Genomic DNA, 12,214 nt, shown 5'->3' with positions numbered 1-12,214 from the left:
TCTAATGTAGTCAAGGTATAGAAAGGGGATCTAGCTTTTGTCATATCGTAATCATAGATTTAATGAGAATGTGGCTGTTACATCTCAGATGGATATCTTCTAGCTCAGAATAAGGATATGTTACCATAATGCAAAACTTTTTAGGAAACTGCTGCTCTTTATTTTTTTCCCCACAGGACATGTTGATGACAACATATTTAAGCTTTGGAGATGTAGCTGAGTTAAATGTGTAGCTTCACTGATTTTAAAAGGATCCAATTTACATGAGCTGTGGTTCTAAACCAATATCAAGCTTCGCACCAACCCTAAGTTAACGCAGAGAGCATCTCACTTCAGTGAGGAAGGACTCAAATAACCATATGAACATTTCATATGCAAATGAAAATTAACTCTTCACAATCCCTCAAGAAGGCTCCAGTTGTCAAACTCCTTTTACTCTGGGAATTTTCCCCTTCCATCTAGCTCTATTCCATGAAGAAAACATTTCCCTCTTCCACCAAAAAAAACACACTGCATTGAAACACTGCAAGATGCAAGAGGCTAGAGCTGGACATCTCATCTGTGTCTGAGTTGTGAACCCAGTCAGGTCCAGCCCTCCCAAAAAAGCCATACAAAGCGTCAGAATGCATGATGGTATTTGTATGCAGCAATTTGTGTATCAGCACTCCCTGTGTAAGATTCAAGAGCAAGTTTCAATTATAGTCCTTTTAAAAACGTTTTGAAAATGCTGCTACTTCATGCCTATTGATTTCCTTATTGAAATCAATATTCATATAATGAGGTCTGAAGCATTTCTGACCCATGTAAATGCAGTGAAATCTTGTGGGGGGCAGGGAACACTCTGGTAATGGAAATCTAGGGATTTATCTTAAACCTGCATGAAGTATGGGCTCTTGAAAGACTTCTCGTAGGGCAGAGGGTGCTTTGGTATACTTAATTTTGACCTCGATTGCATAGACATTTTTAGGTATGAGACAGGATCTTTGTTTATGCAATCACTTTGCAATAAACAGTAAAGTATATCAAAGCAATAGTTATTTTACAAATTCTGCATGGTGCACAAAATGGATTAAATCCTTAGATGGTACAGTTGGTCGTGACTACCACTGCTGTTGGTCTGCTCATGACCATCTAACTCTCATTTAAGAGTGTGACATGAATACAATCTACTTCTCCAAAGGCGGTGGTTTTAGTGGTTGTTTGGCCCCCTCACTAAGAATGTACATTTCATCAGTATCATGAGTTTATCTAGCTTCAGTTTCTGGTAACTATATATATATGTATATATATATATATATTTGTTTTTGATAAAAACTAAAAAATACCTGTAAACTATCTGTTCTCTTGCTCTCTTATTAAGTGATGGTATTATTCCTTCATCCTGTCTTACCCTGCTGCTGATTGCTCTTAACCTTAAATCCATGTATAGGTTGAATAACATGGTTCCTAAATAGTTTTGTGATTATCTTTATGCATTTCTAAGTTAAACAAGTGAAAGGATCAGTGAGGAATCAGAAGATCCATGTCTTGTGTTGTGCCTCTGCCTTCCTCCTTTGTCACAACTGGGGATATTTTCACTGCCAAGTGGTTCAATGCAGAAATATTCCAGCATGCTTCTAATGTGTGGGTTTCCATTAGGAGGTAGATAACAAAGGTACCTCCATCTGTAGGCCATATATATGTAGTTAGTATACCCAAAAAACACACTCAGGAACGAAATCAGCAGCACTTATTAAACACTATTCTATATGAGAGGTTACAGTAGAAATAACATTATTGGTTACCTTGTACAGTGAGATAACGATGCAGTGGTACAATATTCAAACTATTCCTAAATATACATAGGTGAAAAGTTGTCAGAATTCATTCAGGGTGGTGCAAAGACACATCTGACTGTATCCTGACTGAGAGTAGTGCATTAGGTATAGGGCATTTGATTGTTTTGGTGCCTTCCCTAAGTACTGTGTGATTGGATAACCATAGCTTTAATGTCTTTATTTGCTGCTTCAGAGCAGATAGCTTTGATTTCGGTGGTTTCCATTGCATCAGGCTAAGCTGTTCACCTAGAACTGGTTGAAGATGGGAAGAAAAATGCTGAATGGAATCAAAAGGGATATTCTTGTTCTAAAACCAAATTGACAAACTAACCCAGCACCTGTCCTCAGTAGCTGGTCATTGATTTGTCAAAGCACAGCAGGTTTCCCACAGGGGAAGTAATCAGAGAAGAAAGGAGAACAGGATGGCAGAGGTGCGTGGTGGCCAAGCAAGTGGTTGTGGTGCTACTGGAGGAAAGGCAGTCTGGCTTTTCCCCACCAGGGATTGCTCGTCGGTGACTCTCACTCAGTTGCCATCAGCAATCTTGCCAGCACGTACCCTTCCTGTGCATCAGGTGCATCCTGTGCACCTGAGCATCAGGTACGTGGGAGAGCTCGCACAGAATGCAAGGCTGCCCTCAGCATGAAGTGCAAAAAGGATGAACTTGCAGTGAGTAAGTGCAAAAAAAAAAGAGCTTAATAATTAGAGCTTAATCAAATTAAAGGACTGATCTGACTCTCCTCCCAGGGAGGACTGGAAGAGCGTGACTTGCTTAGCCTAGCAATATTCAGAGGTGATACCATTGTTTCCTTATAATTCTATCAGGAGAATAAATCTCTGAAGGAGAGGCTACTGTCAGCACAAACTCATGGCTATAAACTGTGAACTGATTTCAGCTGGAAATCAGGGGCCCTCCTTTGTGCTGTTCTCTGTTGGGATATTGGGTGTATTACTCCCCACTGCTGCTGGCTCTTACCTAGGGGTGGGATGGTGGGATGTAGCTTGACTGTGTATGAAGGTTCTCTAACGGGGTAGCTGAACTGCTGGGTCTGAGCTCCGTGACCCAGCTGCAAACTTACCAGGTGTGTGAGCAAAATCTCTTACACAATTACTCTGCTTGCAGGCCCTTTACTGCATGGTCAGCTTCCTGCTCCCCAGCTGTTGGATGGGGAGGAGCACCATCCTAACAGAAAGAACAGTCTGGCTCAGAGAGGGACTGGAAAGCAGCTTGAAAACATGGAAATTAAATGGAAGAGATGAGCATGCTGATGGTAATTAATACAAATCAGAAGTTGGGACGGTAGGAACCTGGCACGGAAGCAAAAGGGTGTGGGGAGAGATGTGTGGCTGTCAGATTTTAGGATAGGAAACATCTTTTTCATTTTTGTGAGGAATTAAAACTACCTCAGGAGTAGTACCAGTCTGTTGGTGGAGGGAGAGTAAAACAGGAAATAAGAAAGTAGATCTGATCAAGGCAAGTATTGGTTCCGTGTTTGCAGTAAACCTCTAATGGTAACCACATATGGTTGATGAGGCTTTCATTTCCAGTGGTGTAAGGGTTGTCACTGTAAGGGTTGTCACTGTAAGAGTTGACAACAACATGAAAGTGGGTACTTCTTTTTAAGGGTTGAGCCCTTAAAACACCTTGCTAGTGCTCTTTTCAAGAACTTCACAGGAGCTGACTGTAGATCCATTTGATGATGCTGTTGAAAAATACACTGCAGTGAGATTGGTGTTTGCTGTTTGCATGTGACTTAGAATGAAGAAAGTAGGACGATGCAAAGCCAGCACAGTGCTTGGTATGGTTTGAAACACTGGTAGGAGAAGCCTGGGAAGGTATTTCTGAGGAGCTACTGGCTGCTGAGGAGTGAGTGCCCAGCAGGATCCGTGGCTCCGAGATAATTAACACTGTTCAAGATTGGGCAGGAAGCACAAACCAGAAGTTTTCAGGGAGGATGGAGCAATGGCAAATAATGCTGCAGAGTCTGGGATTGGGGCCACAGGGGAAGAAATTCGCTGTGTGGATCAGAGTTAAGTCAAACAAGAGGAAATAACTCTAGTAGCAATGTATCCAAGCTGATTATTTTGTTTATGCATGCTGCTAGATATCAAGCTGTTTTCCTCAATTAGGCATGCTTCAGATGGTCAAGTCTTCTGCTTTAGTGGAACATATAAAAAATAATTTATCTGAATTTATCTGACGTGGGCTGTGCTTGAGCTTCCCATGTACATCTCCTCTAGATGCTTGAATATCCTGTGTCTGAGAAGCTAACTGCAAGGGCTGCTATTTACCTGCTATTATTTTACCTGTTATTAAACATTTTTTGTAATGGTAATAGTTAGCAGGGGAAAAGTTTACTGAAGTGACTGAAGTAATAAAGTACAGCAATTCCTAACATATTAGTGTCGGCTTGTGAGTAGCAAACGTTGAAAATCATGACTGATTTTAATGTCATCAGGAAGTTTGCCTGACCTGGTGCTGTATGGCGATACAAAAATCATTTACGGCTGTCAAAGGAGGCACCTGACAGAATGGATCTCACACCGAAGCCTGGCTGAGACTTAGGTAGTTGATTCCAAGCTGTGCTCTGCAGAGCTACTTATAGAAGCAAAGAGCAACTCAGAAGCTAAGTCTGTTGGTAAGTTTAAATTACTTATGCAGGCTTCTGCAAATCGAAAAGGGTAGGGACAGAGGGAAATACTCCAAGTGTGAAAAAACAAATAAAATAGAAGATCACCAGGGGACTAGTGAGTTGGTGGCAACCAATATCATCTAAACATGAAAAAGAAAGTTATCCAAGGAAACGGGCATGGTCTTTGTTCTTGAATTACGTTTCCTAGATACATATCAACTTTTGTGTAAGATTGACTCGCATTGCTGTTTTTGAGCAAGGTTTCAGTGGTACCTGAAAGGCACTTGAAGGCATGATATCGGGGACTGAAAGGTACCTGGAGCTAATGGGATCCAATGCTAGTGATGAAATTTGCACCCCCAATGACTGTTGACCTACTTCTTAATTCTCAATTTTTTGGCTTATGTTCTTAGCTAACACTATCTTGCATTCTTGCATGCCTTCTAAAGTTTGGGGTTGCAGTGTTGATTTTTTTTTTTTTTTTCAATCTCCCACAAAGTTGTTTGCAGAACAGTGCTAAGCTGGGTGCAGCCTCCAGGGATGGACCTGCTGCAGCTACCCAGGAAACAGTGATGCAGCTGGAGTGAAGCCTTGCACAGGCACTACTGAACCAGCCAGCAAAACAACTTGCTTTAAAAAGCTGCAGATGCTAAACCTGGGGCCAGTCCTTGAATCTCAGAAATTAAGGGACAAAACTTGCCAAAATGCCCTTAGGTATTTTTGAATGGCTAGCAAATGTAGCTATAGGTGTTTAATCCCAGAATCCATTTAAAAGGGCTTAAATCCATACATATCTACAAATGATGAATTAAGTGGATCAATTTTGCCTTATGTGTATTCATCACCATACTGTTCATTAGCTGAACAAAGAAAATAGCTTCAAGATTTCAGATCAAGAGTCTATCAAGGCTTGGCAAGCTGTACAACTTACACAGAAGCGTGGCCTCATGGGACAGGAGTGCTCCGGCATGACCTTGAAAGCATGATTTTGCAGGACAGTGTGGGCAGGCGTGTCATGGCAGTAGGGCTGTGGGGAAGTGGAGAGGCTTGGTGGCTTCCTCACCTGGAAAAAGTGAAAGCAGGGTACTTCTCCAGGGTTGGCCCAGCAAACAAATGCCCTTACAGAAACAGAATACAGTGTTTCCTACAGTGAACTGTGGGAAATGCTAAGCCTCACTGTTGACCCTAAAATATTTTGTTCTGGTTATCTTTAAATACTGATGATTGTGGAGCAAAGCATTGTTTTGGCCAGGAAAACAAACCGTTCAAAAGCCTTTGCTCCAATCATTTTGAAGGAGAAAAAAAAAATCTGCCCAAACCAGATGCACATCAAAATGCTTTGCAAATATGGTGCTTTACTTGGTGAGGACTTATATTTGGATTTTTATTTCTAATTCTATGCAGATGCTTACAGCTTGCTGCAGGAAAGTTGGGTGAGAGCTACATTCCTTGAATATGTCCTAGTGAAGGAGCAGCATCCAGCTCATCAGATCATGCCTAGCTCTTCCTTGTGTAGACCTTCAGCTATAGAATAGCTAGTAGTGTATGGTGAGGAATAGGGAACAAGAGATGCTTGCTCTGAGTGTCAAGTTTAGCAGGTTGTGCAAATGAAATAATTGCATTTCTCTGTACATCTTTAATCGAGTAGAACTACATTCCAGCATTCTTCAGTACTGGCAAAGAGCCTTGTCTAACTTTACTTTAGCTTCTGGTTCTGGTCTGGAGCACAATGCTATAGACGGCTCCGTTGCTTGGTCTAGTACCATTTGATGTGGACTGTACCAGAAGTCTGATGAGAAATCGTTTAGCTGACATGGTGTTCTAGGAAGGAAAACAGAGTGGCCTATTACTTCTATTACCGTAGTGTTAATGACCCATGGATACCTGAATTCAGTTTCTCTGGTATGCTCAAGTAACAGCAGAACTCCTGCCCTCTCTCTAGGTTGTGCAAGCTTGCTCAATGGAAGCATGGGGAGGAAACAGAAGGGGCTGAGAGGAAGGATTACTGTTCCTCTTATTGATGGGTATCAGCACCACCAGGCTACAGTATACGATTAGCTGGCATCCTGACCACTCAACTAAGGTTCCTGCCCTGCTTTTAGATCTTTGTCTCTATACTGTATTTATCCAAATTTGAAGTGTGGAAAGTTTTCTGAAGAGCCTCTTAAAACTAAAAGAGATGGAAAGTCTTGTAACTGGAGCTTCTCAGATGCTACCTAGGATGAAAGACAGTCAAAATCCTTCAGCAGTGTTCAGGCAATTTAACTTGTTTAGGCATCAGAGTGAAGCTCCCTGGGAAACTTTCTCCTGGTATTTCCAAGCTTGTTTTTTGAACTAATGTGTAAAATTAGGTGTAGGCAACTGTAAAGAGTCTATCAGGCAGACAGGTGGCTTTTCCACAGATCTGGTGGGTAAGGTCAGAAAAAAAGAGCAGTTTTGTTAATTGTTCTGATGAAGTGCTGCTACCAGGAGGCATTAATGTTTATCCATCGATATCTATGCTCTGCAGCCACATTACAGCTCAACCAATGCTCCTCCATTTCATTGTGTAATTCATCCCACCATCATCACAAGTTTGAACTATGCTTATAACCTCAGCTCCCAATATGCTGAATTGGCGATAAAATCAAAGTGGGGGGAGAAATATTTTTTACAAAGAACAGACATTACTCCTTTTTGACAAGAGACAAATGTTTCATTCAAATGCTGCATTTCGCATATTGGAAACAGTAATGAATTCTTGTGCACCTTTCTCCCTAGTTCACAATGTCAACCCCAGGCATAGAGGCACCTCAGGCTTTTCTTACAAAATTAAATTTAATGTTACACCCTCCAGTGGAATGATGCATAAATCAAGTGTTTGATTTGCATGGACTCTACTGAACAGCCCCATTCTGTGCAAATATAAACCCAGTCTTGAATATTATGTCAGGGACAGGAACAAAGTAATCCAGGGTTTCCAATGAGAGTCTGGTACCAAGTGTAATTCAGGCTGGTATTATGTTGGTCTCATGTCAAGGCTGTTATTACAATTCTTAGCTTTTACCTCCTTTTTTTCATTTCAAAAGAAAATGTTTTTTCTGACCTTCTTGTATTTTGGCAAACCAGTATGCACCAGTGCTATTTATACACTGTTGTCTGCGAGGAGCTGAGATGGAATTGTTGGAGGCTTTTTGTTTTTACTTTTCTCCTAGATGAGCAGTGAGGGTAGCAGGATATAAGGCTAATAAACCAGGGCAAAGCAAAGATGATCATGGAATAAAAATGCAAATGAAAAGAAAAAGATTAGGTGGCTTTTTACCCTGTTTGGAAAGAGGCTGCCTTCCATGTGAGTGTTTGGGGGCATGGACTGGGTCAGCAAAGTTAAGTGACTTGGAGGCAACAAATGTATTCAGCTTCAACACACAAATGTATTTGCTTTCAACATGGTGCAGATCCATCTGCTGGACTTCCTTGTGTAGCCAGGCCATTCACTGCTGCTCTGCCATTTACTTATTACAGATGCATGTTCGTGATTTCTTCATAGTGGTGATTATTGTTTTACTCCAGGGAGCTGTAAATACTGCTCCTCACAAACTCATCTGAAATGCAGATCACCTTTGAGGCTAATGTTTGAGATGCTGAGTTTCTGTCTACCCAGTAAGGTTTTTCTATAGTACTTGTGTGTTTGCTGTATTGGGATGGGGCTTCTCTGTGTACATAAATACATCAGGTTCTCATGCATCCTCCTCTTTGCCACCTCAATTAAGTGTAGGAGCTCATCTGTCTTTCTCAATAGGTGCTGCAAAGTGATACCGTACAGGAATTCATTTTATCTGTATATTGGTGAGGATTTGCCTCCGAGATCTACCAGTCTCAAGGTTACATTACAGAGCATGACGGCAATAGCTCTTAAGATCAAAAGAAAATCTACAATTAGTTCACTGATCAATAGATCAGCAATCTAATATTATCAGTCTTGATTACAGTTGAATGATGTCCTCTCCTCCAAACGGGATTTTACAGTAAGTGGCTGCATGTGTAATAGTTTAGTAAACTTGCTTTCACTTAGTTTCAGAAATGAGGCTTCCTTTTATTTAGTCAGACTTATGCAATAACCTTATCTTGGACAAAATGTTGTCCTCATTTTATAACATAATACTGGATCCCTAATATATATATATATTTTTATTTTTAGCAGAAGGCTAAAAGAATAAGCTCAGCAGCTTATTCTATGGTTTAATTTTGCCATTTGTTTTCCAAGAAGCAGAGCACAGTTTTCTTTGATCAATCAGTAATTAGCAGGAAATCAAAACTCCACTTTTTCCAACTTCTCTTTTCTGAAGGAGGCCATCTCCTTCAGAACACGGAACTGGCCAAGGACATGGCAGTCAATGACAGTGCTGGCCACAGGGACAAGAAATGGTGAAGTTAAGACCTACAGTAGGGCAAGACAGGCTAAGAGCAGGGTAAGCTACAACTGTGGGGCAGGAAACTTTGTCTAGGGATCTGTGTAGCAGCATCCCATGGCAGGCTGCTCTGTAGGGTAAATGTGTCCAGGAGAAACCATCTTCAGGGACAGTCTTCCCTAAGCACAGTAACCTTTCATCCACAAGTGCACAAAAATCTGCAGGCAAGAAAGGCAGCCAGCCAGCAGGGTTAAACAGGGCAATCCTGTTTAAACTAAAAGGAGGGAGGAGAAAAAGGCCTTTGGGAGATACAAATAAGGATGAGCTACTGAAATGTTCAAAGACATCACCCATAAAATTACTAAAGGATAACTAGAATAAAATTATCAGGGCAAAGTTAGTAATGCAAAGGCTCTATTAGATTTTAAACTGGTGTGGAATGTGAAGGGATAAAACTAAAACATGGGGTCCCAGCTGAGTCAGGTGGGCAACAAGTTAAGACAACTAGGGAGAAGACTGAGGTATCTGATGCTGCCTTGGCCTTAGTCTTTGGCAAGGCAGGGTTGCAAGACAGGCTCAGGGAGGGAAATACAACCTGCAGGAGAGGACTGGATTATGGGCTATTAACTGGACATGGACAAATTTCTGGGACAGATGGGATAGGAAAAATAAAAACAAGGATCTGTCAGCTATATGTTGGATCAGAAATGGTCTTTCTGTGCATCCTATGAATTAAGTGTCCTTCTGACTGCTGAAAAACACTTTCTACTCTTAGCATTGCTCGCACTACTGACCTTTTGTGTTTGGTACTTGATTTCAAATCTTGGGTCTCTGTACACCTTAGCTGTGGGTACATTTGTTAATGGCTAATGGTAACAGGGAAGAGAAATTACATACCTGTCCCAGACCAGCCACACTGAGGTCTGTATGCTGTGCTCTGTGCCCACTATGGGCTCTAGAAACCTTGGTCACTCAAACTCTTCCCGGCCTTAAGTATTCCATATGATACATCCCATATACCCAGAATCACCCTTCCTTCTGTCAGTGTGATGCTAAATCTTTGCCTACATTGTTGAAGGTTTTAATCTGCTGCTATCACTGTGTTCTTCAAAGGATGCTTCATGAGAACAAAGAGCCAGTTTTTTATTGCAGGTAGATCTTACCTTTTGGTCTGAAAACTGAGCATTGGATAAAGCACACTGTATGAGGGCCTACGCCTGCTTGAAAGCACTGGTGAAGCAGAACATGTGTAACAACACCTGTGTTGATGGGAAGCATAACACTGGATTTCACTAGGGGGCCTGGAATGTGTTGCTAATTATGACTGATGAGGTCCATTGTACAGATGAAGAGGTCTGCTGGAGGAAGGGACTTAAAGCCACCAGTAAAAAAGTGTATTTAGTTGTACTGGGGGATTGTCACCCGTACCATCCCACTGGGACTGACTTTGTGGTTTGTTTCTTTTGAAATAAGGGCTGAGTCACGGGTAAACAAAATGCATAATTATAAAATACTTTTACTAGCCTTAATTGAATAAGAAGAAATAAAATCCAGCCCAGAGTATGTCACATACCCAGCATTATAAAATGAGAACAATGTTTTGTATCAGGCTTTTCCAACTTCATAATGCACCAAAGAGTAGATCTTGAAATCAATTAGAGGTCTTAATTTTTACAGTTTGTACTATGGATAATACCATTTGTGGAAAAACAGGCTGCCAATTTGTATGAAAATCAGTACTCAAACATTTTTTACTTTCTACCTGTCCATAAGTTCCAGTAAGGTAGATTTGGAGCATGTCGCCAAATTCTTTGAGGGCTCTTGCAAAGAACGTGGATTAGCAGAGTGAGTTAAGTGGGGCTTTTCCTGCCAGTAAAACTTCATTGCTCTTGCACTGGGGATGATGCACAGTTTGGAAATGGTGCATTTGCACTCAGTCCATTGTCCTGATACAGCATGTGTTCCTCCTGATTTATCCCTTTTCCCATAAATATCTCTGCCGGCCATTGTCAGGCACAGGTTTGGATGAACATCTGGTCTAATTGGGTATGTCCCAATTTAATTAAAAACCTTGTGATTGTCATTTGGCTGCCCTTTAAGATAATGCTGTCATCTTGAAAGACCTACCTTAAAGTGTGGTTCTGTACTTTACAGAAAGTATTATTCAAAAACATCCGAAGTTTTATTGTTAACAGAGCCTTTTAGGAGTAAATAATACTTATGTTGTTTTAGGATAGTTTGAATATACCATCTAGTTCATAACTGGGCTATCTGAACATCCCTTACTCTTCAATGTGCTTTCAGACATCATTGCAGCACCTACCCATTCTCCAGTCTTGTATCCAAGGGGCGTTGCACAGCCCATCACTTGTGTGGTGAGGTATCTGAAATGGCTGTGTGTAAAGCCTCTGGAATGGTCAGTTTTGAAATTCAACCTGTCAAACACTTTGAAGGTGTTGGAGAGGCAGGCCATGTCTATGCATTTCCAGGTTCCTTTGTTAGCTTGCCTCTTTTTTCTCCTTTTTTTTTTTTTTTTTTTCTTTTTTTCTTTGTTTGTTTTTATAGTTTTAAAAGGTAAGAGTTTGGCATCTGGGCTTTGACAAGAGTGCCATTTGGTAAGGGCCCACACAATAACCCTTCCCCCACAAGAGTAAAAGTTATGGTTCAGAGGAAAAGGAAGCTTGATCTAAGATCTTGTAATGCACTTAGAGATCAGCACTGTGTCAGATTTCTGTTTGTCATTATTGTGGTTAAGGGAGGATGTGGGTGGTGACCCGTGTCTTGATTGAATATGTAATAAATAATGACAATGGTGGGAATGTATTTTAATCAAGGTATGGGAAAATTGCAGCTTAAAAAGGTAACATAGAAAAAAACCTCCAGTTTTATCCACTACCTGCTAATGTAATATCATAAAGCAGCAAAGGCTCTCGCTCTTAATACAAATGGGGACAATTCAATTTACTTCAAAGAACAACCTTAATAACATCCTTGGAAGGCCTGAATTGCTTTTGAATTTTCTGTATGAAAGACGATATAGTTTAGGGATGTCATCTCTAATAAGTTGGCTCTAAGCTGGAAACCTTGAAAACAGAAAACATCCCAATGTGAGCCCCTAGACCCCCAACCTTCAGCATGCAGCATCTCAGCGATGCATGTAGAGGCATGTGCTGGTGCAGCTGGTTGATCTGTGTCCCTGTAACCAAACTTCTTGCTGCAGACAGAGCATCATCCTTCTAGCTTTTTATTTTTTGAGGTGGTCTTTATCATGCCAAACCAAAGACTGGTTTTTAGAGCTGAGAAAGACCTCGGCTTGGGCTAAGGAATCATTTTTTCCCTCAGCAGTTTTCTTATTAAATTATTGTGGCAAATGACTGC

General features: G+C 41.0%; 1 protein-coding gene across 16 annotated transcripts in view; it reads left to right on the top strand.

Moving 5' to 3' along the window:
- LOC311209468 (uncharacterized protein) overlaps positions 1-12,214 on the top strand; it is a 191,822-nt gene that overhangs the window by 35,501 nt on the left and 144,107 nt on the right. For 5 of the 16 annotated variants that reach the window (XM_084286820.1, XM_084286821.1, XM_084286822.1 and 2 more), the window contains 2 exons: positions 2,939-3,086; positions 4,275-4,454. The exons of 8 other annotated variants lie outside the window; for them this stretch is intronic. Coding sequence is in view for 3 of the 8 variants with exons in the window: in XM_084286816.1 (XP_084142942.1) it covers positions 2,939-3,086; positions 4,275-4,381 (255 nt within the window). In the remaining 5 variants the exon portion in view is untranslated. Of the gene's footprint in view, positions 1-176; positions 1,515-2,938; positions 3,087-4,274; positions 4,455-12,214 lie in introns of those variants that run through there. 3 more of the 16 variants (XR_014618420.1, XM_084286829.1, XM_084286823.1) reach the window with 2 other exon arrangements.

This window comes from Netta rufina, assembly GCF_964035555.1.
Source record: "Netta rufina genome assembly, chromosome: 4".
Classification (NCBI taxonomy): Eukaryota; Metazoa; Chordata; class Aves; order Anseriformes; family Anatidae; genus Netta; species Netta rufina.
This window is presented reverse-complemented; position numbering and strand designations above follow the sequence as displayed.